Raw genomic sequence first — 27,910 nt, forward strand, 5'->3', positions numbered from 1 at the left:
GCTTCCATGAACTCAAGCTCTCAAGTGAATAAGGGCTTCTTTTGGCCTTTTTTCTTTTTTTTATCATGATCACTTTTCTAAGAATTCAGAGATAATCTCGTTCGGAAAAACCGGGTAAATGCAATATGCTTCCATAGTAAAGCACTCAAAAGTAAAGTTTGCTTGTGGTTTATATTAAAGTATTTATATTATAATTATGGATTTTAATACCTTGCGAATGAAAATAACTGCTCATATTGTGACTTTTTTTTGTTGTTGCCCTGGAGTAGCAAAATATGTATTCAATAATAATGCATAATATTTGACCACCGCTCTACATCAGAGACCGTGTAAATGCTCTACATATGGCTTTATTTACGGGACGGGAGGGAGAGAGAAAGAGTTAACTCCGCCCTCCCCTCGCCCCATCGACTCGGCAGAGCCATGAGGGCGGAGTTTGCTTTTCATTGTTTTTTGTGTTGAATGTTGGGAACAGCAGTGGACATTATGAGAGAGGTCGACATGAGTTCAAGACCGTCGATACATTGAGTGTTTCCTTCAAATTCTCTTGAATGTGGATCCAAGCCGGGACAATGCCCAGCGCCAACGTATCTGTGCGAAGTTTGGCTGAGGAAGAGAAATACCTCAGCGGGCAGACGGTGAGTGTACCTTTATTTTGTAGTAGTGCTGTACACTGCATGCCCAGTACAGTATCCAGTACAGTAGCATGCGTGTTGCCCCAGTCCCCGTTTTAACTCAACAGCTGCAGCGTCTACTTATCGCAACAGCTCCACCTTGATTTGGATGACCCGAGTCTCTCTCATCGTCTTAACCCATGTCGTTCAATATATTTTATATGTTGTGCCTGTGATGAACGTGTAACTTACCGTTCGCCGTCATGAAACCTGATCAAAACATCGCGGACACCAAAGTTGTTGTAGTTGTAATAAACCTCATTATAACGGGAGGGTGTCCGTGGATCACACACTACTGTCACACACACTACTGTCGGGCTTTTGTCTTGACGACCATTCACTGTTTTTAACGGGATCTTGTAAGACGTGTTAAAGAAGCCGTTTACTGGGATTAATCATATACATGTTTATACTTAAAAATGTAGGAAGCACCCCAAATTAGTGCAATATTCTGTCAATGGCGAGTCCTCCGCCACTCGAAATGCGGTAACGTATCGCGTAGCAGCCGGCGTCCGCAGCAGACTTGATAATAATTTGAGCCATTATCTATCCAGTCAGGCGGGAATTTTGTGCAAATTGGGCAGGTTTATCTTGTTTTTCATCTGAATATGACCGTCTACTATCTATCTTGCCTTATCCTGACCTTTTGGCTGACGCGTTGTTCTACGGTAGGCACGCCGGTGGCCCAAGTTGTCCCTACGTCCCACCTTCACCACTGTAACCAATGAATGCACTGCAGTATTTAGCCTAATTCAGGGGCCAGAAAGCCTCGCTGTGCGGTTCAACTAGACATGCTGGTACCATTCACAAGAGAGAACTGTAGTCTTGAATGATCTCTGAACGATATAAATATGCTTTCCGTTTTCAGACTGCATAAACAGCATTCCCCCCACCCCACTGTCAGCTGTACAGTATAGACAGTGAGTGAGAGGTCCAACAATGATCCGACTGTACTTTGAATGGCTTATTGTCCAGTTTGTACCTTGAACCCCCGGGGTCCTTGTATAGCTTAAACCGACAATTATCACATTAATTTATTTAGCTAGCTAGGTTGTTTATGAGTTTCTATGACCGGGTAGTTCTAGCTCGTAATTTAGGAATGACTGTAATAAAATCAGAATTGTGTGAGCCTTCTTCAACTGTCTTTGTTGAACTTGTTTTTCCACTGCTGAAGTGTAAATTCCTATTCCTTAAATTCCTTATTATTATTATTATTATTATTATTATTATTATTATTATTATGATAATCTGGGTGATCATCATAACATTCATTGATATTAATGATCACTGTATGAGTAAAAAATCAATAGCCTAACAATCCAAACTGATGTTCAGCACATATAAGATATTCAGTACAATTTGTATTGTCAGGCCGTACTATTCACACACTATATTCACTTTTCGATGGATGGTATGATAGTGATGTTGTTAAATAAGTGTAATGCAACTTAATGACTATTCACAAAAGTCTAGAAGTTATCTCTCAGACCTATTGGGCATTTTCTGAGACACTTGTCTGTTGAGCTGATAGTTGTGTTCACAGCATCTTACTTTGAACCAGTAAACATTGAAGACGGTTGCATATTTATCTTAATTTAATTCCAATCAATGCTGGCCCAGTCCTGGGAGGGAGGCTGTCATTGGTGGTGTTAATGGCCTATTGATTTGTACTTGGACAAGCTTGTCAGTATGAGGTAATGTGAAAACGCTCTTAAAACAACTTGCTTCTCTGAAGTGCTTGGATTTATCTTAAAGGAAATCTGACAGCCCAAGAATCTATGCTCATATTTGTTACTTTTTTGTGTGTCTGTGAGCCTCTACCCTTCATAAGGATTATCAAAAAGACTGCAGAAATTGTCTAACGTTACTTATTATCATTGGAGGCTCACCCGACAAAGCCTCGGGAGTAACTCGGCGAGACTGAAAGCACTCCTGTTCCTCATGTTGCTTGCTCTCTCTAAAGGCGTTGCTAATGCTTGCCTTGATGGGACCTTCTTATTTTCACCTCTGAGAATATGTGTACTTCTTGCATTTGTGGACAAATGTCACCTGCTTAATGCAATGAGAGCAGAAAGCGTGCCAGATGTAAAGGTGCAGAGGGAGAGGAAAATCCGGTTGTGTCGGTTTTCTGACATAACCTGGTCGGGTGGTTTGTCTCTTTGTATGAAACTCCCTCGCTCGCTCTCTCTCTCCCATTTGAGTGTGAGCGTATCTCTATGAGGATCAGCTGGAGGGAATACAAATAAGCACAGCAGGTCTCTTCCTCTCGCCCCCCCTTTGTGCTTCTGCTCTCTGCTTAAGGGACAGTTTTGTTCCATCTCTCCATGTTCCCTGGCCAGAGTGTTTGTGTGAAATTGAAAGCGACAGCGGGCAAGAGTACCATATACTCCACATTCACCCAAATGCAGTCTGCTTCCCATTCCCTTTGAAAGTTTATAATTATGCCCTCATGCATTTTGACTATCATGAGCTTAGATGTTTTTGAAGAAGTTTTGTTTCCTCCTTAATATACCGCTTCCTTTTAAGCACAAAGACCCAAACCATCCTGTTGTGTTTCTTGAACCCCTCATCCTGAAATTATTTGCCTTTGTACATTTTTGCTCACCTTAACCTAATATCATGTACATTTCCGGAGCTGTAGTCTGGTAAGACTCATCTGCCATCTCACTACATTCAATTTGCATACAAGTTACCCTTACACATAGGCAATTCCATTCACCAATCACTCGGATGCCTGATCAGAGAGGACACTGCAGGACAAGATAAGCATTATCTTGTGCCATTTCTTTCACCGTTCTTCTGGACTTTGCCTGCTTCCACAACCAGGTTCAAGTGAGACTGAGATGTGGGACACTTCCTCAAGTGCAGTGCATGCTGGGAAGCATATGCTCGCTGTCTCTCTCCCTAAGCTTGCCATGCTAGTGTTGTTGGGCATTTATGTGCTATGTGGCGGGGGTCGGGGGCCAGATTTAAATAGGTCATGGTACAGGACTTGCACTGTATTAAATGGGTCAACTGGGCCAGTGTAGGGGGCCCTGCTAGGGGCTGGGGGATGGGGTGTGAGGGTGAGAGTAGCCCAGAGATTTGACTAGCCTGTATCAATCATTCTGACAGTGCTGGTGAGTAGCATTACAACAATGGGGCAACGCACTAGGCCCCACTGATTTACTGCAGCCTGCTGCATATGAGAGACATCTCTCTCTCTCTCTCTCTTTCTCAAACACCCTCTTGCTGTCTCTTTGTCTCTCTCTCTGGAATTTCTCTCCTCACAGCTGTTCATCCGTCTGTATGTCCCTCGCTCTTGCTCCAGTTTCTCTCTCCTGGCATGTGTTACACGCAACCATTTTTTCATGTGTCTGTGACACAGTATCTGTGGGTGAGTCAGTCAACAGCAGGCTTGTGTAAGTATGTAAATGCAGCCCTGACTTGTTAGCAAACCTGGCACACCTCAAGCCCTGAGCCTTGACATCCGCTCATTTTCGACTCATTGCTTGTAATTGTTGAAAGACGGAATAATTAATTGGCGCATGAATTAAAGCCTTGGGGTGGTGGCGGGGTTTGCCTCGACATCTGATGGCCCAGATGTTCAGTTTAGGAGTCACAAGGATGTGTCAGACCCGATCACCACTAGCCAGCAGCCACCCCTCTAGCCAATCTTCAACAACAACAATTGTATTGCTATTGAGGAGAAACTTTTACGTTGTCCACTGCAGCTCCACTGCAGTGGATTTAATATGCGTCAATAAAGACCATTTAGGATATTTATAGGTGGATGTGGAGGTTCTGTTCTTCCTTTCACAATAAGCACGAAAGCTGGCAAAGACTTCTGTAAACTCTGGAGTGGAAGTCGAGTTCTGCATGATTAGTTACGACTCTATTGTTCACAGGGTCACTCAAGGAAGCTGGCAGGACGTGACTGAGCTGAATCACTGTTTGAATTCTGACGAGTCATACGTGTTGCCCAAGGATGTGGCTACATGCACACACACACCAACCAGAAGGTCGTTCCTTCAGAAACACTGAAGCTCTCTCTCTGAAGCCTTCAGAAACACTGAAGCTTTCTCTGCAGCATCCTGTCATGGTGTGGCAGGTTCACCGCATGGCCGGCTCCAAGGGTTCTGAAACTAGGGAGGCCAGCGGGCCACCGCCACCCTCGCTTTCCCCCTCCTTCTCCCACATGTTTTTTAAGCCTCAAATGCCCCTTTATTGGAATACTTATGGAAAAGCCACATCAATCATTCCTGTCCTGTCTACGAATTACACAAAATGACGTTCACATTAACGTCCCAAATTAACGTTCTGGAGCTGCATCACTGTTAAGTTGAGAGGCAATAGCAATAACATTTACGATGAGAAGATGTACTCAAGTTTACCTTTCGTTACCTAGTTAGCTTAGCGTTAGTGTATGCTGACCAGAGGCGGACACGGAGGGACAGACATTATAGTTTAGGTACTGGTATTTGGAAACTATAGCCTTACTTTCTAGAGTAATAGGGTCCTGTTTACGAAGCTTGCCCGCTCATCCACAATGGGATGTTTTCAATATAAATTGGATATTCGGTTTATTGATGTTCATGTTCTTATTTTCTCTCTCTCAAATCTGTACCGTGGCCTGATCAATATAAATGCACACAGAATACAGATTACAAGAGATTGCTATAACTTAATTTACTTGTGAAAAGCCCATCGTCACTGGAGGTGAATGTTTTCATCAATTGTCTTTCTTTTATTGAAATCAATAAAATGAAACAACCTAAATTAAAATCAAATAGTACAGACATAAGTTGCAGTGCTTCTATAGGCTAACGCAACGCTTTCAATGCAGAGGCAGACCAAAGAGGAATAACATTCACGTTTTTGCCCCTGCACTTCTGCAATGATTCCTGCTGTCTTGTCGGGCCCTTCTCGTTAACAGGCTCTGCCACTTTGAGTTTTCATAGACTGTGTTCACCTGCCACTTAACGTCCCTGCTCACCTGCATCCACCTCCCCACACCACCAGGGTCCGTGTGATGATGACTGTCCCTCAAGCATCCACCAACCCTTCTGTCTTAGAGCACAGCTGGCCGGGTGAGCAGAGCCTCGCTGGTGGGCCACGTCTGTGGTTATCTGTGAGAGCGGAGGCGGGGAGAAGTAGGCCAGCTCCTCAGCAGATTTGGGAGGTCATTTTCATCAGCGTCAGGCTAATTCATTTAGCGGGTCCACTCACCCGGAGAGACTTTGTGAGATTGCTATAACGGTGAGTCACGGTGCGTTGATTTTCATAAGCGGGTACGTGATCAGGAACACGGGGTCTGAAGAGTGAAGCAATCTGATTCTAGTTTGTTAGCCGGTATCCGGATTGGTTGTGTGGATTTTTGTTGCTGTGTTTTTTTACTAGTTGTCATCTGGACTACGTTATAGGGTTATTTGAGCTGCGCTTGCCAAGGCCGGCCTCTGCTTTCAAAACTGTATTTCTTTTCTTTATCTCCTTTTAAATCAATTGTTCAGTTGGCTAGAACTACAAAGCAGATATCCTCAAATGGAAACAGAATTATGGATTTTGCTTCCATAGCCAGGGCTATGTGAAAGTAGATCTGTAGTTTCCTCTCTCTGACTCAAGTTTAGGTCCATCTGCAGCTGCAGGCTTACTATGATTGTATTTATTTTATTGACCGCTTTGGAAAGAATACCCTTTGTAATGCTGTAAACAATCCAACCCACCCATTCTGCAGCAGCACCTGTGGCATCATCAAAGCCTGCAGGACATTTCAAAGAAAAAGCCGGTGGTGGTGGTGGGAAAGAACCCAAGTGGCCGGCTTAGCAGCACTGGGCTAGCACGCTGTTAAAGCAGTGGCTTTAGCCACTCGGCTAAACAGACAGCTCTTTGTATCAGACACTGAACCCAAAGACACTGTGTAAGCTGAGCTGCCCACATGGCTGCCTGTTCCTCTCTTCCTCTTTGAGGAGGAAGCAAACGTCAGAATGTACCCCACGTTGGTACAAAAGAGAATGCTTTTGAAAATGTTCCATGTTGTTGTGAAGTTCTTATGCCGTCTTCTAACCGTGGGTGGAGCTTGAATGGGATGGAACACCAGTTCTCTTCACACCGTACGTTAGAACAATAGTGAATCCAAATGCCTGGGCGTGTGTGTGTGTGTATGTGTGTGTGTGTGTGTGTGTGTGTGTAATCTCCATATAGAGACTCCTTGTGTTCACGCTCTAAGGACTAATACTCTGCTTGTTTATCTTGTTATGTAATCCACATGACCATATATGCTTTGTGTGTTGGTTTAGTGGGGTAAGTACAGGTGAGGAACATGTATGATGAAATGGAGAACAGGATTAGCTCATGGAACAGAACTCAACACGCATCTGCCACAGAGGACGCCATCACTCTCTGGCTCACTAGTCCCATGTTGGAGACTAATAATTCTGTGAGTTTGGGCAGATGTTTGTGATGGTTAATGGTGAGGGTACACGGGGTGTCACACAGTATGAAGTTACTGCCGAACAGAGGCCATTGGAATTCTTTTGACAGTGTGTGTGTGTGCGCGTGCCCGCGTGTGTTTTACTGAGCATTGTCTGCCCCACTGGATGTCTTACCCAGCTTTGGGTGTTACCACTCATTGTGTTGTCTCTCTCTGGCTCACCTGACTAGTCATGTGATAAAGTCTCCTTCTGTGGCAGAGTGACTCCAGATGTAACGCTACAATGTGTTCCGGGGGCTGGCCATGCGTCATTGGGCAACCACTTTACACGGACGTGGAAATGCTAAGCAGAGCTAAAACTCCTAAGTCTGTTCGGATCAACATGGTGTGTTTATGTTCCCTGAAACCAGAAGGGTTACTAATACAGATTAGCAACGCTTCTACACCACCCGCCACTGGGCCTAAAACCAAAACCCTTTGTCACACTTTATTTTTGCAGATGCCCTGATGTGAAATCATGTCTACCCTCTTGTAACCCTCTCCCCGCTCTGCTCTCCTCTCCACTCCCCTCTCCCCTTGTTTCCATCCCACTGTGGTTTGGTTCCTCAGTGATACTTGATACTTGTGCACTTTTTTTTGGGGATCCTTGAGATTATGGTGCTCACTATACTTCAAAATGGGTTAGTCTGTCTGGCAAGGGGATTTCCTGCTTGGTCAGGGTTTTTATTTGTGACCTAGTTATTTGTGTGGCCCGCATCTCTCTCTCTCTCACACACACACACACACACACACACACACACACACACACACACACACACACACACACACACACACACACACACACACACACACACACACACACACACACACACACACACACACACACACTAATGACCACGTTCATATGTTCTCACTGTGTCATCTGATCCTCATAACAAAATAGGATTAGGCTTGTGTCTCTAAAATGTAACAGATGTGAAAGCATTGCATACCCATATCGGTCACACTGTTGCCGTTACTGCAGTATTAATGCAGGGGAAGAAGATGCCATAGAAATGCTTAAATGCAGAACCCGTGGACAAATGAAATTGGAGCAATCTGCTCCGCTTGCAAGTTGCCACTCTAGAGTGGGGGTGGGGATTTAATATATATATCCCCCCCCCCCTGTGCCTTTGTTTAATACCATCATCACCCCCCCAGTCTTGTGTGCCCCTGTGGTCCTCAGATGCCCCTTGCGTCTCGAGCTTCTTAAAAACCCGCTCTCTGGGGCACCCCGGTGGCTCGCTGGGTAGAGCGCGTACCATATAGGCTCAGTCCTGAGCGCAGCGACCCGGGTTCGAGTCCTTCCCGTGGTCCTTCGCCCGCATGTCCCCCCCCCCCCCCCCCCCCCCCCGTCTAGCTCCAATGCCTCCCTCTCTATCTCACCCTAAAACAAAGCATTAACTTAAAAAAAAAAACCCGCTCTCTCTCGGCCCCCTTCCTTCCGCCCCCTGCAGGCGGACCGCGTGGGCGAGGGAGCGGTCCCGGGCGGCCCGGCGGCGTCACTGCGCCGTGGCTCCTCGGAGAACAACCTGGACCTGGACCAGCCCGACGGGCCGTGTCCCGGCGGCGCGCCGGAGATCGTGCGCAGCCGCTCGTGCCTGGACAGCCTGCAGCAGAAGATGCTGATGGTGACGGAGCAGCTGAAGATCGAGCAGACGGCGCGCGACGAGAACCTGGCCGAGTACCTGAAGCTGATGAACAGCGCCGACAAGCAGCAGGTGGGGCGCATCAAGCAGGTGTTTGAGAAGAAGAACCAGAAGTCGGCGCAGAGCATCGCCCAGATGCAGAAGAAGCTGGAGCAGTATCACCGCAAGATGAAGGACAGCGAGATATTCATACCGACCGGCCAGCCCTCGGCGTTCTCCTCGCCCCCCAACAACAACGCCGGCCATCCGTTCTCGGGCAAGCACAGCACCATACCTCGCGAGTCGCCCAAGGAGCTGCTGCGGGACGTGACGGGCAGCGGGCGCCACCCCACCATGGACAAGATCAAGACCATCGGGCCCGGCGTCTCCCTCTCGCCGCCCTTCTTCTTCAGCAAGCCCCGGGAGTTCGCCAACCTCATCAGGAACAAGTTCGGCAGCGCCGACAACATCTCCCACCTCAAGACCTCCATGGACACCACCTCGTCGTCGTTCCCCAGTGGCAACGGCAACGGCGGCGGCGGCGGCGGGGTCGGGGCCGACAAGGGCCTGAGCAACAGCACGTCCATGGTAGCCAAGGCCAAGTACCCCAGCGACGACGAGTGCTCGTCCGGGAGCGCCTCGGTGTCTGCCGACAGCAACGGGAACCTCCTGGGGGCCGGCGGGGCCTCGGGGGCGGGGCAGGCGCAGGACGCGGCGGGCGGGGCTCCGGGCCGACTGGCCACCACGCTGGAGGAGGTGAAGGAGATCCGCGAGGCCCAGAGCCAGCTGGACGAGGACCTGGGGGAGTTCAAGGGGCAGTTCCAGCGGGACTATGGCGTGCTCAACCAGACGCTGCAAGAGGAGAGATACAGGTAGGCCGACGGGGAAGCTCGTGACATTGTAGACACTTTATCGGCAGTCGCACGACTTTGAGCTGTGACGGCGGCGGTCATGTTGTGAACAGCAGAGCCTCAGGGAAGAGTTCCTTTTCTCTCCACGCAGACAATTGGAATCAGCACTTCCAATATGTTCACTCTCCTGGTTACACACGTTGACATTCATTTAATAGAAATGAAAACAATCCTTTAGACGGCGGCGTGGTGAAGATGTCCGTGTTGTGTGCTGCCAGGTATGAGCGCCTGGAGGACCAACTGAACGACCTGACGGAGCTCCACCAGAACGAGATGTCCAACCTGAAGCAGGAGCTGTCCAGCATCGAGGAGCGGGTCGCCTACCAGGCCTACGAGAGGGCGCGGGACATACAGGTACGCAGGGGAAACCCCCTCCATAGGTCGTTGTAGTCTGGATCTCTTCTGAGCTAAACGCCCACTCAAACGCTGGTCATCACTAATCAATAAGGCCCGGTCCGCATTCATTGTTACAAACACACGCTTTTCCTGTCTGAGGTTTCTGTCCATACTCGCGTTTGCAGCAGCGTTGGCTAATGCTGTCCATCCACACTGAAACAGCATTGTCACCTCTTCAGTTCATGCTGTCACTCATGTGCCTGCCCAGAACACTTTGACTGACTGCCAAGGTCTGCATCCTGTCACAATTATACGTAATCGTTTCAAGAAATGTAAATTTTGCTTGTCCGTACAGCGATGCGATGCCAGATACATTTTTAAAGGTTGTAAAATGTTGGCTTTGTGTGGACCGATTTGACTCCCAGCCAGAAAGTAGCGGCTATGCACTTTAATGTCTGCAGTCAACATGAAGGCATCCCTAAGCAGGACACCTCACCCCCACCGGGCCTTTAATGACCTTTTAACTTTATAATAAATAAATGCTTCCAACTTCCAATGCTTCTGTTATGCATGTTATATCAAACCAATACTTCTGATCGCACTGCAACTATGCACTCTATAAAGTTAAAATGAAATAACACTGGTAGTGTGTCTCAAGTAAACCATATTACATACGTAAAGGTGAACAAGCATAACAGTACAGACAGGGCCCAAGCCATTCCAGTCAGCCAGGCCCCTAAAGGGCTCTTTATGGTCCCACGTTCACGCAACGCAAGGACCACGCAGACGCTTCGACGTAGTCGTGAAACCTGTGTTGGGTTTTAGTGAGCGGACCAATCACAGCCCGGAAGGTTTCAATTTTTGGGAGGCACACGTCCGGCCCTTGCGGCGGACGCAAGGAGGGTCCGCCAGGACGTAAGGGGTCCGTAACCCCCCTTGCGTTGCATGAACGTGGGACCATAAAGAGCTACGTAACTCAACCGTCTCTCTCTCTCTCTCTCTCTCTCCCCTCCCATCCCCCCTGACCGCCGCCAGGAGGCGCTGGAGTCGTGTCAGACGCGCGTCTCCAAGCTGGAGCTGCAGCAGCAGCAGCAGCAGACGGTGCAGCTGGAGAACCACGACGCCCGCGTGCTGCTGGGCAAGAGCATCAACATCATGCTGGCCATCGTCACCGTCATCCTGGTGTGCGTGTCCACCGCCGCCAAGTTCGCCGCGCCGCTCATGCGGAGCCGGCACCACCTGATGGTCACTGTGCTCGGCGTGTGCTTCCTGGCCGTGTTCTGGAGGAACTGGGACCGCCTGCAGTGTGCGCTGGAGAGGATGCTGGTGCCGGCCTGAAGCGCCACGAAACACGGAACAGTTCCCCCAACACTAATGATGTCGGAAGAGGCTCCGAGCTGTCACTAAGGGCTTTTCTTTCGGAGGATTGGTTGTACAATCGTCCGGAGACGTGGTGAATCTGCTCACTCGAGTGTGTGAGGGTTTGCTTTGGCGGTACGATTCGACAAAATAAGTTAATAATCTCCCGTATCTCAAATGTGCACGTGCCACTAACATTTTTTTAAAATGAGAATCATTTTTATTGAAGGAGGACATTAAAATGTGTGCGTTCCAAACACACCAACTATCCACATTAGATGGAGAGTAATGGATTGTTAACATAAGTAGTCGTTTATAATGTGAGTGGTCTTGATATGTGTCTTAACTGCGCCTAACTTTAAATTTCAGATACCCAACGAACCCAATGAAAGGGTGCATCAAGCAAGGGGATCGCAGTTATCTCGTCGTAGAGATACTGTTTAATCTTAAAACCGTCAAATACTATTGGTTAACATGTTTTTTTCCCTATGCAGTCCAAGTTTAGCTTGCATAAAACACACAGACCTCCTCATATTGCGCTCCAGTGTAGAGGGTACACACATACATGGACACAACTCGAGACATTTGGGAGACATTTGCAATGAATGTGCGGCAGTGGATCTTTTAGTTGTTTTTTTGTGTTCTCACTATTGCCTCATCTGTCCATTGTGGTCAGCCATGTCTTAGAGTTTCTCTGTTTACACTTCCTGAGTCCTTTTTATTAGTGCAATATGTTTGAGTTCTTTTATCATTTTAGTTTTTTTAACGACCACTGTTTAAAAAAAAAAAAAAAAGTGTTTATTTTAAAGAAGGTTTGAATGTTGTGTGTGTGTGTGTGGGAGGGGGTTTGGAGGAGTGAGGTGGGAGTATTTAATGTCTGCGAGGGAGATCCACCCACACTGGAACGTTCTGCGGCCAGCTGGTGTCTCCAGGGCAGAGAAGCTATCCAACAGCCGTGTTATCGCTTCGTGACTTACCATTTTTCTTTTTTTTCTGTTAAACAAAGCCACGCTTCAGCGGACACACACACACACACACACAATGGGTGTTGTTTTTTTTTTTTTAAAGGTACATGTATAATATCTTTTGTGTTTTTAATATCTTAATTATTCATAAGGTAGTCTTATTAACTTTGATTGAGTAGCAAAAGGTGACACTGTGAAGTATGTGTTGTGTCCTCACTTTGCACGTGGTGCAAAGTGGGGACCTGTTGAATGATGACCATGTATTCATGAAGCACCCATTCTGAACACCAGTCAGAGCGGGCCATGGCCACTGTAGGAAACCATGGTCCATGTTTTTAAGTTCTTTGGTCTGCCATAACAACATTGTTATTGTCTTTATTTTGTATTTCTTTTGTTTTTTACCTCTGTATTCCACTTTTGACTGTTGTGCGACCTTTCATTTTGGGACGAAGACGTCCCTCTACGGCTGTAATAGAGCTGGTTTACACACTTGGCACATCCTGCACACTGTGTGATCAATACATCCAATACTGTCATGCTACAGGTGCCTTTGTCTGGCAGCATTTTTTTTGTTTGTTAATTAAACAAGCCTTTCAATTAAAAGCCGTTTGCCTTTTAATTTGTGCGATTCCTAAAGGGGCCGTCGCGGCCACCAGAGGGCGTGAGTGTCACATTGAACGTGATTTCGCAACACCTTTTTTTTTTTTTTTTTTTTTTTTCGGCCACTCAGCCAACAACAGTATGGTCACGCGCATGAATCCGTTCGAAACTACGCATTAAGACCAGGGTAAACATGGTCTCAATGAACACGGGTAATCGCTAATGCATATGTACACATCTACGTCGCATTCATCATTTATTTGTGTAAACATGGCTCAATTTCACCCATACACCCATATATATATATATATATATATATATATATATATATATATATATATATATATATATATATATATATATACTCTACAAATATGGGTCATGGTTCCCAGTGTGTTTTACTACAGAGATCCATCAGCGAGGGAGTGATTCAACGTAGAGATGAGGAGGATGAAGTTAACCACTGAGTTTCGCCTCGGTGCTGAAGGCGAGCTACTGTGGTTGAGCACTGGGTCGTGAGGTGCCGTTCTGTGGGCTGTTGGTGTAGGAGGTTAAAGGCGGGGGTTGTGGTACGGTTGAGGCCTCCAGGGATGAATTGCATACAAGCCCTTGAAGTGCTTTTGTGTTTGTGTGTGTGACACAAACACAACATAAATTTGCAAATGTTTCACGCGCTCACCCACCCACACACACACACACACGCGCACACACGCTCCTTTAAACAAGCAGCTGTATTGGTAGGTGTGAATTCTGAGCCATATTCCCTCTTCTTTTTCCCCACACGATCTGTTTCTCTCCATTATCTCGTATATCATAAAAGAAAACCCTTCTTTTTGATGTGCCACCTTTCCTCTCCACCGTCTAAAGGGCCCTGAGAGTAGCCGCTTTCCCTTTGATCATCAGGCAGCTGTGTGTGTGTGTGTGTGTGTGTGTGTGTGTGTGTGTGTGTGTGTGTGTGTGTGTGTGTGTGTGTGTGTGTGTGTGTGTGTGTGTGTGTGTGTGTGTGTGTGTGTGTGTGTGTGTGTGTGTGTGTGTGTGTGTGTGTGTGTGTGTGTGTGTGTGTGTGCGTGCGCGTGCGTGCGTGTGTGTTTCCATTCAACCGCTCTGCCAGAGGCTGCCGGAGGCTTACTGGTCCACACCACCGCCGTGGCTCCACAATCAGCTGCTAATTATCTCCGGACCTCATTATCCTCTCTGGGATGCCCAGTAGGAGACCTGTGGCTGCGTCTACCACACAGGTTGGCATGGCGACGGCGGAAGGGGGGGGGGTTGGGGCCCGCGAGTACGGTGCTGGAAAGAAAACAAAAATGACGTCGCCGGCGGTTACTTGCCGGTGTGTCACCGGAGGAGGACTGCGGGGAGAGCCAGTGTTTTTTTTCGCTCACAGGATGAGAGACGAGGAGATGAGTGGGATGTGTGTGTGTGTGTGTGTGTGTGTGTGTGTGTGTGTGTGTGTGTGTGGCTATAATAAACGTTTGATAAGCTTTTTCTCCGTGTTCCCGGAGAATACATGTTGAGTATTTTGTCCTCGGCATCTCTGCAGGACGCACCCGCGTGTTGTACCTGTTTGTGTGAGCGTGATAAAACACGTGTGCCGTCCTCCACATTTGAAATGTGAAGAGGGGCTCGCATGAGCTGATGACATGGGAAAGTTGTGACCCCGCTGGTGACTCCCGGGCTGATTTAGAAGGCTCTGGCACCATCGGGGCCCTTTCCACTTCCTGTTGATGCTGTCATGGCAACAGTCCATGTTCTCTTCCACCGCGACAGCGCTTTAGCGCAAATAACACACAGCCCACAATATCCAATATTCTCTCTGACTGTAACCGCATCCCTACACTGCGACACTAAAACCATCACGCCTGAAGGCACACATAGGAACGGATTTATGACAACATTTGTCCATGGGTTCAGAGTATATTCATAAAAAAGACAAAAGAGGCACCAGAGTGCCAAAAAAAGAAACCCTTATTCAAAAGCACCTCCAATTTCCTGTGGTTGCTAAGCAACTATCCAGCTCCGGCGAGATGCTGGGCTGGCTGTGCGGTGCCGTAACAGGGACCGCGGAGTGAATCACCGTCTTCCATAGCTCGGAGGCTCCATTACCCAGCCAGCTGACGGTTGTAATAATACACTGTCTTAGAGTGATTACACAGTCTGTTGATCACTATTAGACTCACTATCAAACCGCTTCCTGTGAAAGGTGCACACGTATGGTCTGTGGGAAAAACACACAGGCCTCTCAAACATATTTATGAATAGGCTAGGCAGCAGCAGCCACCAGAGACTGCATTATAGCTCATCATACCCTTGACACCAGCGGGGACACTTCCAGGGTCAGAAGGGCATACCAATCCTGTTCCATGTTTTTCCCTCCACCCAGGCCCTGAGCCCTGATTATGCTCATTAGGGTTACATCTGGCTGGTGCTAACGAGCAGATGGTCTGCCCGAAATACCGGGTGAGATTTTTAATTCCTGACCCTGGAAGTTTCGACTTTGACTTGAAACCCAAGCAGTTTCTTTGTTTAAAGTCAGTGTTTAACGTCATATCAAAACCACTGTGTGTGTGTGTGTGTGTGTGTGTGTGTGGGTGTGTGGGTGTGTGGGTGTATTTAAGTTAGTTCATCTTGAATTTGCATCAGTGTCTGTGTCAGTCATGATTCCTGTGCATGATATAGGACTTGAATGTGGACAAAACAAAGGAACCAGTATGAGAGTCTGAGTTCCAGCTGAATGAGCTCATAGTTTTGCGCGACAGATCTCCAACGCCCAAGCAAACAGCTTGTAGGCACGCCCACTGTAGAGACTCAAGTCCTGGGTCACACTTTATACTATGAGCTTAAGGACTGAGATCCTCTCTGCCTCACCCACTGTGACGTAACATTGCTTAGAAATTGTATTGTTGGATTGACACTCCAATATTAATGCTATCTGGCTTACAGATCTATCCTCTTTTAGTCTTTGGAGAAACAACGGGTAGACCACAGAAATGTGTCAGCAAAGTTTGTTGGTAATTTTTTTATATTCTGTTCATTTTCACGTCATTGGATCAATTGATCCCTTCATACTCACCACATTCCGGCACAAATATGCCGTGACCTTCAAGTTCACTTGCTAATACACGGCGACGCACTGGGCCTGGCGCCGTCCCAACAGAACTGATGCTGAGATGGTCTTTTGTCAAACGCCGGATGATCACATGATCCAGGCCTTATGGCCATTCGTCATGCCAACACAGGGTGATGAAGATGGAACACAAGGGCAGCCGAAAATGGAAGGAAGCCAGACGCAGTCAGCGCATTTTCAACCCTACTGTCAGCCAGCCAACCAATCTAGACTCTGCTGTGTGTGTGTGTGTGTGTGTGTGTGTGTGTGTGTGTGTGTGTGTGTGTGTGTGTTTGTGCTTGTGTTTTGAGCACATTGCAGGGTAACTTCAGGTCACTTTGCATCCTTATGTAGCGATAATGCCCGGCTGACTGCAAAGTGATGGGGAGGTGAAGGAACCAATACAAGATACGAGCGATAATGTTTCCTTCTCACACAGTCTCACTGGTTCACTTCTCTGTTCTGGGTTCTCCTCTGGAGGATGCAAGCTAGCAGAGAAGAAACATCTCCAGCTGACACACAGCGAGCCAGCCACAGCTGCACATTAGAACACACATTCAAATTGCTGCTGTGTTCCCGTTCTCTCTCTCTCTCTCTCTCTCTCTCTCTCTCTCTCTCTCTCTCTCTCTCTCTCTTCCTCTTTCAGATGCCACAGCACTGCATTATTTATAAGTTTGTCTGTATGAGACAAACTATGAGACTGAGTGTTTATGTGCGCGTGAGTGTGTGAGTGACTGTGCATGAGGTAGTTTGTCTGCAGGCCACTTCCTGCTCTGTTGATAGGAATATTTCCTACCAGAGCCAGCAGCGAGGAGGTTAAGGCCTGAGTCCCTGTCTCACGGTCCAGGGCTGACATATTTTCTGGTACATTTCTGGTTAGCTACGCATACGTAACACAGATAAGAAGCCAGGAGTCAGAACAACCAGAAAGGCAAGCATTTAGGGAGGGAGGGAGAGAGAGATGTGAGAGAGAGAGAGAGAGAGAGAGAGCGAGAGAGAGAGAGAGAGAGAGAGAGAGAGAGAGAGAGAGAGAGAGAGAGAGAGTGTGACATACCTGATACTGTTAATAGCTAAGAGCTGCTATTCATTAGAAGTAAACACTCTAGAGTGAGAAAGGGGGAGGAAGGGAGTGAAAAAGAGTGAGAGGAAGGGAGTGAAAGAGAGAGGGAGGGAGTACATTGAGGAGGAAGTCAACAATGAAGGGGAAATGCTCCACAATCTGAAAGGTAAGAAATCAGTCTCTGATGCATCGTCTGGATCACAATATAGGTTTTGGAGCAGAAGCTGATGCTGTGTGTGAGAGTGCCTCTGTGTGTATGTTTGTATGTATGCATGAGTGAGTGACCCCTGAAAAAGAATGGAGCAATTGGAGACAAACAAGTTAAAAGCAGTCAGAGTGTGTGTGTGTGTGTGTGTGTGTGTGTGTGTGTGTGTGTGTGTGAGCGAGAAAGGATGAGTGGAAGTGTGAGAGGACTAAGAGGGATAGCGAGAGAGAGAGAGAGAGAGAGAGAGGGAAGGAGTGCAAGCAGGGAGAGAGAGAGAGAGAGAGAGAGAGAGAGAGAGAGGGAGAGGGGGTGGAGGGGTGGCTGTGCCACTACAGATCTGAGGAGAAACAAAGCTTGCCGTCTGGAAAACAGCATCTTTTCCTCTTCCCTCCTTCCCGAGCGGAATCTCTCCCGCACTCCGGACCTCCCGAGGTACAGCACTGCTGTGTCCGCGCACGTGTGTGTGTGTGTGTGTGTGTGTGTGTGTGTGTTTTCGCGGAAGCATTCTTGTGTGTAGGGACTGTTGTTACTGTTGGTCTCGCTCTCTCTCTCTCTGCAGCTGAGGTGGGCGTGTGGAGCACTGACCCTCTCGCCCACTCTCTCTCTCCCTCTCTCTCTCTCTCTCTCTCTCTCTCTCTCTCTCTCTCTCCCTCCCTTTCTGCTAAAGCTAGGGAGCTATGGATGGATTTCGTTTGCCACCACTCATCGAGGAAGCACTGGACTCTACAGGTCTGTAAAGTCTGTTTTGGTTGGAGTGTGTGTGTTTGTGTGTGTGTGTGTGTGTGTGTGTTTGTGTGTGTGCGTCCCCCATGTGTTGCCGCTGCTGTGGTCAGGTTCAGTGCGAGAGGGATAAGATAGTGATGTGTACGATGTCAACAGTCAAGCCCTGTTCAGAAACAAGAAAGAATGTTTACTCTTGAGGCAAGCGGGAGAAGTGGTGAATTGAGGAGGTGTTGGAAGAAGTGGGAGAGTGAGTAACGAGAGAGAGAGAGGGGGAGAGGGAGGGAGGGAGGGAGGGAGGGAGGAGGCTGGCAGGGGAGGATAAGGTTGGCGGTAAGGTGATAGAAAGTGGGAAGATTAATGTTGTGACACGACTCTGCTGAGCCCCGCAGTCGATCTGATGAGTGGGCATGCTACTAGAGTCGGCCAAGGCATCCGTGATCATCTGAAGGGAGACCACGCATCCACGGCAGGTAACGGATGAGCCGGCTGCAAGGAGAGGAAGCAGTGTGAGGAAATAGTCCACAGCCTTTGTTACTAGGGCTCCGGTGAAGTTTGTCGTCTAAAAATGATCTCCTTGATGTTATTTTTAGGCTTGTTTTTTTACAACCCTTATGTATACATGTGTGAAGAGATTATTATGGGATGTTTTAAGAGGCGTGTTGAATCGTTGTTGTCGTCCTGAATGGATTTTATTTCGCAGTGACTGCTCCCGATTGTCATATTCTCTTGTCATATTTTGTGGAATGACTCGCTCCGTGGTAAATTCTATTGCTGTTGTTTTAGTTCCAAATTGAAAGTGACTGCCTGTGGAACAGCTCCTGATTGTCATATTTAACCTACTTTATATTACACAAATGGGCTCTTCCCTCTGTCGTTATAGTTTCCGTAGATAGTGACTGTGCATTCATTTCCACAACTCACAATGCCCCAGTGTGATGGAAAAGCCATGGCAAGGAATGAGCTAAATGAAGTTCTTGTTGTTGTTGTGGTGTCTCGTGTATGACCCCAGTGGGAGGAGTGTGTTCCAAAGTGTGTGTGTGATCCGCAGTCAATAGGCGTCCAGACAGGACTGCTGTGTGTGTGTGTGTGTGTGTGTGTGTGTGTGTGTGTGTGTGTGTGTGTGTGTGTGCATGTGCGTGTGTGTGTGTGTGTGTGTTCGGACCCCGCTGAGAGGATGTTTGTGGTTATAGAGACACGCACCTGGGTCACTGATCTTCTAACCCCGGCACGGGTGTGTCCAGGCTGGAGTTTCCTGCTTTTGCTGCTCCGAGACATTCAGACAGGCTATGTTTCCTCTATTTTACCGCCATATTTCCGACACAAACATTGGCTGAACTGAAGTCTTGTACGGCTTGTTAGTAGATAGGTGTCATTAACGAGCAGGGAAGGGTTAGATAACTTGTTCAAGGATGCTACATACAACAGGTAGACTGCAGACGTTGTGGTTTGAACCAAGAACCTTTCAGCAGGAGGAGAAAAACTAAAAACTCCTTTGCTCTTTAAAGGTGCTGTGTGTAAAACTTGAGTGGCCAATAGGGGAACGGACAGAAATGGAATCTAACATTCATCAGTATGTTTTTAATCAGTGCTTAATCCCATGAAAAATAAGAATCGTTGAGTCGGTTTCAAGCTACGACCTCGACGGCTGGATGCTACTTAATCCTACACACTTCACCTTTAAGTATAAATCCCAAGCTTATCTTTTTTTATTTAATAACATCAAGTCTCTCCTCAGCTTGTGTAATAGGTCAATCTCCTCCATGCACAATCCGTTTCCCCGGGGGACCGCAGCCCTTCATCTACTCCTTCAGAGGCTTGACGCGATCCCAGGGGGCTCTTCGTCCTCTTCGTCCTCCTCATCCTCCTTTAGTGATCACGTCGAGGGCCTCTGAGAGCATGGGCCTTAGGCCCGACGTTCAGAATACCCTGGCAGTGGAGTCGTGCGCTTTTTTTAATCTAGCTTCAAGCCTGTCTGATTGATCATAATGAAGATGGACAGAGATTGACAGACAGAGAGAGAGAGCACAAGAGAGAGAGAGAGAGAGAGAGAGAGAGAGAGAGGACTCTGGTGGATTGAGAGAGGAGGAATAATGACACCCTGCACCTTTCCTCAATTACACAGAAGAGTGGATTGAAGAGTATTAAGGCATGTGGTTAAGCTCCCCCGTCTGGCCGATATTATTAATAGAAATATGACAGGGGGTGCCATCAAATGTGACCCTTAATATCAAATCTTCTACTTCTTCCTGGAGGTGAATATGGGGGTGTACTCGGCTCAAGCTCTTAAACTGCCACCTCACCCCAAAGAAGCACCCAGACGAACACACCTACACACATGGTGCCACAGATTGATGGTGCTGCGCTGAGGTTTGAGATGCGCCTATATACCTCGCAAGCACCACCACCTCCTTCATCCTCCCACACACACACACTACTCACCTACCGATCAATCTCTCTCTCTCTCTCTCTCTCTCTCTCTATCTGCTCTCCCACTCTGTCTCTCTCCTCTCCAGCTCTTTCTTTCAGTCTCTGTCCTCTGCTCTTCAGCGCCCACAACTTCTGCACCCCCACACACACGCACACAAACACACAAACACACACACACTCACACGCACACACGCATGCGCCTTCAAGAGTTCCTGCCCACACGTGTTCTCTCGTCTCCTCTCCCCTCAAACGGCTCATATTTCTGCTCCCTCTATTTCATATCCACATTATATTTTTCCTATTATTTCTCTCTCTTTCTCTCTCTCTCTCTCTCTCTGCCCTTATGCTGTGCAGTGGCCTCATCATATCACATCTTCTCCTTCTTATTTCTTTGCTTTCCTTTTTTTTCCTGTTCTTTTCTAGGATAGGGCATGATGTTCCTGTGATGTACCCGTGATGTACCACTGATGTCCTATCTGCTCCTTTTCACTCGTAACCCTAACTCTCCTCTCTTCACTTGCCGTTGCCCTCTTCTCTGCTCAGCTCTCGCACCCCCTCTCAGGGTTCCCGTGGCCGTAAATATGCCCTAAGAATCACCCAACCGGCCTTCCTGCATAACCCCTGCGCTAACGACCAGCTAGGCTATAACAAACAGCTAGGCTACTGTTTTTGAGTCTCACTCTCACCTACAAGTGGGATGCTTCCACCCGCATCACACTGTCAAAGAATGTTTCACACAAAAATGTATGCAAAAACAGGTTTGGGCTTAAAATACTACACCACCAAGTAGGAGTTGGTTCTCCCTCTGTGCATTTGGTACTCTTTCCTCAAGCCCCGAGCGGATCTGTCTTTCGCTTTACCCTTGCTTTCCCCTCAGTCTGTCCCCCATCATACTTTGGTACTCTGCCTGGTTAAACCAAGCTTCTCTGCGGGGCGGTGGAGACATTGGGCATGGCGTGTGTCTTTTCACTTTGGCTGCCAACGGAAAACGCTCCTAACTTCCCGTGTGTAAAAAAACGCTGAGCTCACCGGGCTTATTCCCCTCCACGGATTACTTTTTCAACCTCTTCTCTTTATAACCGGGCCCTGTGAACCTATCATTAGAGGCTGCTCTCTCTTCCTCCGTGGTTCTGTTCTCAGTGGGCTCACCACTGCCTCATTGTTACCGGCGGTGTCCCCGTTCCATTTAGCTGAGAACCTTCCAGAGATAATGTGCTCAGGTGGGAGGCGTTGGTTTGTGATCAAACGGATGAACACCCCCATCAATTGTCTTCGTGCTTTGTTCTGCCTCCCTCGTGGTATCCCATAATATAACATGCACGCACGCGCACACACACACACACACACACACACACACACACACACACACACACACACACACACACACACACACACACACACACACACACACACAGTACACACACATTTGAACACACACACACACACACACACACACACAACCGTGCGCACACACGCACAGATGCAAACACACAGCTGTGTGTTTGCATGATGGAACCCTGATTCTAAAAGCATAATCTGCATATTAAAAATGAATGTATAAATGTGTATAAACACTTTTATGTGATTGCTCATGTAAAGAGGCCAACCCTTTCCATGCATGAAAAAGGATTCTGCATTACATCTACATTCTGTTGACCCAGTTTTGTTTTTGCATTTCTCCTTTGAAAAGGCAAACATGGGGTCTTTTTGCATTTGAATAGCGGAGCTCATTAAATCCGTGGTAAGGGCTTTTTTTCGATCCTGCTTCTGCACGTGTCCCCCCCTTGGGTCCACACAGTACCCACTCAGACCCACGCTGGTGTCGGCCAGACCTCAGGCTGAGGAGGCTGTTAATTAATGGCATCATTATCCCCAACCCATCGAACAGCATCCTTTTCCAGGGGGGGTTGATCCAGAGCTCTGCCCTCTGGTTGAGGTGATGTCCCCCCCCCCCCCTACCCGTGTGACGTGACTGACCTTGCAGTGGAGGTGTGATTAAAGCCTGCTGAGAAAACACAACCACCACACGGGTAATCTCACGGGGATCGCGTGACGGAACAAAAACAGACCGAGGCAGGAGAGAAACCGTGGAGCTGATTAGCGTGGTGACATTCCATTTGGTGGTGGTGGTGGTGGAGGCGGTCACCATGGCGATGGACCTAATGTGTCACCTCGACATGCTCTGCCAGTTGGGGGGGAGGGGTTGTGATGGGGAGCGCGGTGTGCTCGCTCACTCCTATATTTCATCCATTGCTCCCTCTCTCACCTTCCTGCTGGTTGGTTCCTCTGCTCGTCTGCACCCCCACTTCCCCCTGTCCTGGTTTGTATTTGCGTGTGTTGCTCGGGGGGAGCGTTCCGGCCAAAGGGGAAGTGTTAGTTACAGCATCAACGCCCTCGTCTTCAAAGCACCGGTGGGAGGAGTGGTGTTGGTGGTGGCAGGGGGGGGGGTGGTTGGTGGTGCGTTATGCATGGCCTCCTCCGCACACAGTGAGATCCATTGCGGGGATGGGAACCTGCAGATTAAACACACTAGGCATGAAGTCGCCGCTGCATCCCTGACCCTGTAGGGTTTGACTCCTAAGTATCTGATCTGGGAGTTGATGCCTGGTCTGCCGTTGGTTTCCTGCTTCTCTCCCTGCTGATGGTGTCCCACAAGGCTCACTTCTTGGCCCCCTTTCGGTTTGCCGTCTACATGCACCCCCCCCCCCACTCCCCCTCCTGGTCATCAGTGAACATGGGCTGTGTTGTTTTATTGTCCTTCTTTACTGTGTGCTGCAAAAAAAAAAAAGGCACACGAGGCCCTTAGCAGAGCACACACAGCACTGCCTAACCTGCCGTCCACTGAGAGGGGTAATGACAAAACTGGATTTACAGCCTCTGAATAACAGTAAAAACAGACGCTCTCTTTGTTCCTCCCTGGGACGAAGCACCCCATCCATATCATTAGATGGCCCTTCACTTAGTTAAGGGTGTGTTAGCGTTTGCCCTGCACTGACCTGAAACTGTCAGCCGAAACTGTGCTGCAATAGTTGACGGCACTGTTTGAACTGGACTAGGACTTGGCATATTGGGGCCTTAGGCTCACATACACACAAACCTTTGCAGTGCACACACGTCCCACTACATTAACACATGACAAGTGTGAGTTCCTTAAGGCTCAACAGACACATATTACCTCTTCCCAGCCACAGACAGTATTCCGCTCTTACACTGCACTTAGATTGTTTGACTTCGCTGTTGTGTGGACACAGATGTGACTGTTTACTCTTGTTTTCTTGTAAGAGACAACATGAAACTCTGTACATAGATGCTTCTTTAATGTGACAAACAGGAACTTAGAGTGAGGCAAAATTGAAAAAGGGTTGTCATTTGATTTAAGTAATCAAATTCAATTTGGAGGAGTACTTAGTTCACTACATTAGATCAGGCCCCTGGCAAAGATATTAATGCTTATCATCAGATGGAATATTAAGCCAGCCCTCTTGGATTTGGCGGATGGGGATCCCAAATACAGTTCTTCTTCAAAGGAAGTTACGTGAATTTGTTTTTAAAGCCGTCTTCCAGTGTGGATTATGATGGTAAATATTTGATTATAAAAATGCTGAACCGTGATTTCACAAATCAAAGTGGGGATTTGTCCTCAGACCACCAAGCTCTGTTATGTGCACACACACACACACACACACACACACACACACACACACACACACACACACACGTGCGCACACATACACACACACACACACACACACACACAGGGGGGGGTGGGGGGGGGTGAAAACACCAAGTCTGCTGTTGCTGTTTGCATTCAATGCCTGAGAGAGTGTTTGTTGCATGCGAAGACCCCAATTCTCCCTGGGCAAATGCCCTACGAGACACTAAAGCGACAGATTAAATCATGGCATCACTGCTTTAATTTGATTCTCCTGCTGAGGGGAAACACTTGGCCCTGTTTACCGGCCCATATTTCTAAAGTGGAACCACGGTTACGCAGGGAGCGTCTGGTGGCACTCGCTCCAACCTGATTAAAAGGGAATGTGCTGCGGTAAGATAAGGCCACCGAAAACTACTCCACTGTGACCGAGGTGACTGAGTGGCCGTCCTCTGCTCTTGTATGCGAGCCGCATCCGTATCCAATGCAATCCCAGTGTGACTAAACGGGGCAGTCAGTGTGCCAGGCCTTTGGTGGAATGAGCCCAGCTGTTGTTGCAGTGAGTGGGTATAGATGAGGGCAGTCATGTACAAGGTGGGGCCGCCGACGGCTTTCAAAAGGGGGCAAAGGGACAACGAGCTCGTATTTAGAGCAACTGCACATTGATTAAAGCTGCAATCAGCAATTTCTGATTGCAAATTCACTTTGTTTTGATTAAATTGTGTTTGGATCGGGCCCCATTCATTCTGATCTGTAGTCATGGCCTGTTGTCAAAAGAATGAGAACCCTGAGGCTCAATCACGCACAGCTTTGTCAAAGCACAGTAGAGTAAGAGATTACGTTTACCGTGAGGCTTCTCCGCTATCTGGATTTAACACAGGATATAATTCCTTCCTTTATAGCTGCGGGTTCTTTCTTGCCCTGCCAATTAAATGCAAACATCGCTCTGAACAATTAAACGACCATTTAAACTGAAGTTTCAATGTTTACACTTCTCATCAGACTGCTTGTACTTCTGAGGGTTTCATTCCACGCAAGAAATGAATTGTGACTTGTCATACTTGATGCTTAATAGCCAGACAGCTATGTACAGAATGTCTTCATTGTAAACTGCTGACAGCCATGGTCAACATATCACACGGGGCCTCGTTCCAATGAGACATTGCTCGTCTTCATGGTTTCACAGACGCCTCAGGAGGGTCATTCGACGGTGAGCAAAGGGAAAACACTGCCCTAGTGCAATGTGAAGAATGCATCCCTTAGCCAGATACATATGAGCAGCCTGAAGAGAGGATCCCAATCTCTATCAGACACTCTGGCTCCTGATTCCTGATGGCCGCTTTTCCGCCGCAGTATCTCCGTACATTTTCAGTGATAACCAGTCACCCCCCAGTCATCTCCAGCTCCCCTCCTCATGGCCTGCTCATTACACCACCATCAAAGTTTAATGAGAAACAAGTCCAGTGCTTGTGAAACCTCTCCTATTACTCTCTGGGGTAACATCTTTCAAAACCACATTATTACTGGGCCGGCTGTACACTGTGTGTGTGTGTGTGTGTGTGTGTGTGTGTGTGTGTGTGCGTGTGTGCTGCAGTGTTTGTCGGTCTGTCTGCCTGTGTGTGTTTGCTGCAGTTTGTTATTGTTGAAGTTCGTAAAGTTTGCTGTAATGTGTGTCTGCTGCAGTGTGTGTGTGTGTGTGTGTGTGTGTGTGTGTGTGTGTGTGTGTGTGTGTGTGTGTGTGTGTGTGTGTGGCGCTGCAGTCTGAGTGTGTGATATTCACGTGCGTATTTACGAAAAAAGTAATAGGATGTAATGGTACGGAAATAACTTCCAAGATTTTACGGTTTCTTCTGGCAAGATGAACAACAGGGCAAGGGAGTGAATGACTGACTGTCCCCCAACATGCACACGGCAGGCAGGTGTATCTAGTATCTCACCGGGGCCCCCACAACGAGCCAACCGGTGGCACCGTCAACGGTGTCAATCACGGCCAAGATGGCGATAACGTGTTACTCTGTTTGTGTGTTCCCTCGCCGCCCGTTTACTGTCACAGGCGCCACACTCTCCTCGCTAAGTGCAAAATGCCTCCACGCAGCCGAGCGGCACGAGGAAACAACTGGGGACTTAAATAGCTGGTGGCTTGTCTCAATTTGCGTCAAGGCAGAGCAGACCCGAGGGTGCGCGACAGGCCGTTAGGTTGTGTGACAGCGGCCTGCGGGTAGCGGTGTGAAACTCTGAACGATAGCTTTATGATTGTGATGACCAAAGAAAATTCTGAACAGAATGTCTCATTTTACAAAATAAATTATAATAGGCCTATATGGGCCTATTCCCTTTTTGTGCTGATTAATCACTTTTTTTTGTTACGGGGGGAATTCACATCTCCTTGCTTTTCAAGAAAAAATAAAGGTTTCTGCTTTTTTCTGTTAATGACACAATTCAGGATGTTTATTGTGTTGTGCCCTGTTCTATGTTTGCCAAAAACCCGACAGCTGTTGTAAGACAGGTTTTTCTCCAGTCACGTTTCACTCTGTGTCAATGGTGACTTGTCGTTTGTGGACGGAAAAACTACATGTCGCATCGTAGTGACTCATAATGAGCCTCAGCCTACTGACCCTGTCTCGCCAGTCCTCCGCAGCAATAGCTCACTTGCTCCACCTACTGGATGAATTATTATTATGAATATTCATATTTAAAGTAGTAGCCAATAAAATTAGCATAGGATTTACAATTATAATCGATCTTAAAAATCTGAGCAGTCATATTGGTATTCGTGCAATTCTGAATAGTTCAACACTGGAAGAGAGGAGAGACGTGGTAGACACTTTGACACTTTCAGATGTGTCAAAAAATAGAAGATGGGTTATTTCCCCCACTCGACCCAATTGGTTCCTGTCAAAATGTTAGCGCTAATATCATCGCACGACGCGTCATTATGCACAAGACACATGACAGTAAGAACGGAGTGGGGATGTGAGGGAGACGCCAAGCATCATGGGTTCCGTTTGAATCACAAGATGGTGCTGTTGATCTTAGGGATTATGTTCTCTCATCGGGCCTCTATGCGGAAGCCCTGTAACGACCCAGTCTTTACACTGCCATTACGCTTTGCCTTTGTTCCTTCCTCACGTTTATCCTCTCTCCTCCCACCCCCCCCCCCCCCCCCGCCCCCAGGCCCCTCTACTCCTCACACTTCTTTCTTTATATTGAATTCGTATCTTCCCTTCCCCCAGATGACCTGTGTGAGCTGAAGTCAGGCAGCAGCCCCACCATGGAGGAAGACAACGACGCGATGACAGCGAAGGAGCGCGGAGTGTTGGGCGAGAACGAGGAGAAGGAGGCCATGGACCAGGAGAAGAAGCTCAAGGACGAGGAGGCGGGGGAGGAGGAGGAGCAGGAGGAGCTGACCCAGGAGCAGGAGATCGAGGAGCTGCGCTCCCAGGCGCTGCAGATGTTGCTGGAGGTGGAGGAGGCCAGAGTCACCTCCAACAGACACCAGGAGAGCTTCCACGAGCTGCAAGGTCAGACCTTCACTCCTCCCCCGTACGACGACGTGGGTCTTGGTCGCCTGGTGGCCATCTTGGTTCTAAACGCCAGATGGGCGGGGCCGGGGAATGTGGCTGGCTGTGGAACCAAGATGGCCGCGATAGGTGGATAAGGCCCCTGGCTGATCACATGACCGATAAAACACTTGAGGCAGTTTGAGAGTGTAACATTTCATTTTCATCTTAATAGTATGCCCGTTAAATCCCATCATCACATCAGTCCCTTCAATCCTCATCACAACATTCTTATTTTTTGCATCCTCCCATGACC

The 27,910-nt window shown here is 47.9% G+C and overlaps 2 protein-coding genes across 2 annotated transcripts in view; both read left to right on the plus strand.

Annotated features, from left to right (window-relative positions):
* Positions 1–489: 489 nt before the first annotated feature.
* On the plus strand, positions 490–12,881 carry tmcc3 (transmembrane and coiled-coil domain family 3). Its single transcript, XM_084477108.1, has 4 exons — positions 490–638; positions 8,580–9,622; positions 9,880–10,015; positions 11,033–12,881. The coding sequence occupies exons 1-4, from the start codon at positions 552–554 to the stop codon at positions 11,333–11,335; spliced, it is 1,569 nt and encodes a 522-aa protein (XP_084333234.1). The 5' UTR covers positions 490–551; the 3' UTR covers positions 11,336–12,881.
* A 4,272-nt stretch (positions 12,882–17,153) lies between these two features.
* Positions 17,154–27,910, plus strand: part of LOC311356978 (uncharacterized protein) — a 24,520-nt gene continuing 13,763 nt past the window's right edge. The window contains 3 exon segments of the mRNA XM_084476845.1: positions 17,154–17,253; positions 17,960–18,021; positions 27,328–27,615. Coding sequence (XP_084332971.1) covers positions 17,970–18,021; positions 27,328–27,615 — 340 coding nt within the window. The 5' untranslated portion in view covers positions 17,154–17,253; positions 17,960–17,969.

Source organism: Micromesistius poutassou (genome assembly GCF_964030765.1).
Source record: "Micromesistius poutassou genome assembly, chromosome: 13".
In the NCBI taxonomy this organism is placed as follows: domain Eukaryota; kingdom Metazoa; phylum Chordata; class Actinopteri; order Gadiformes; family Gadidae; genus Micromesistius; species Micromesistius poutassou.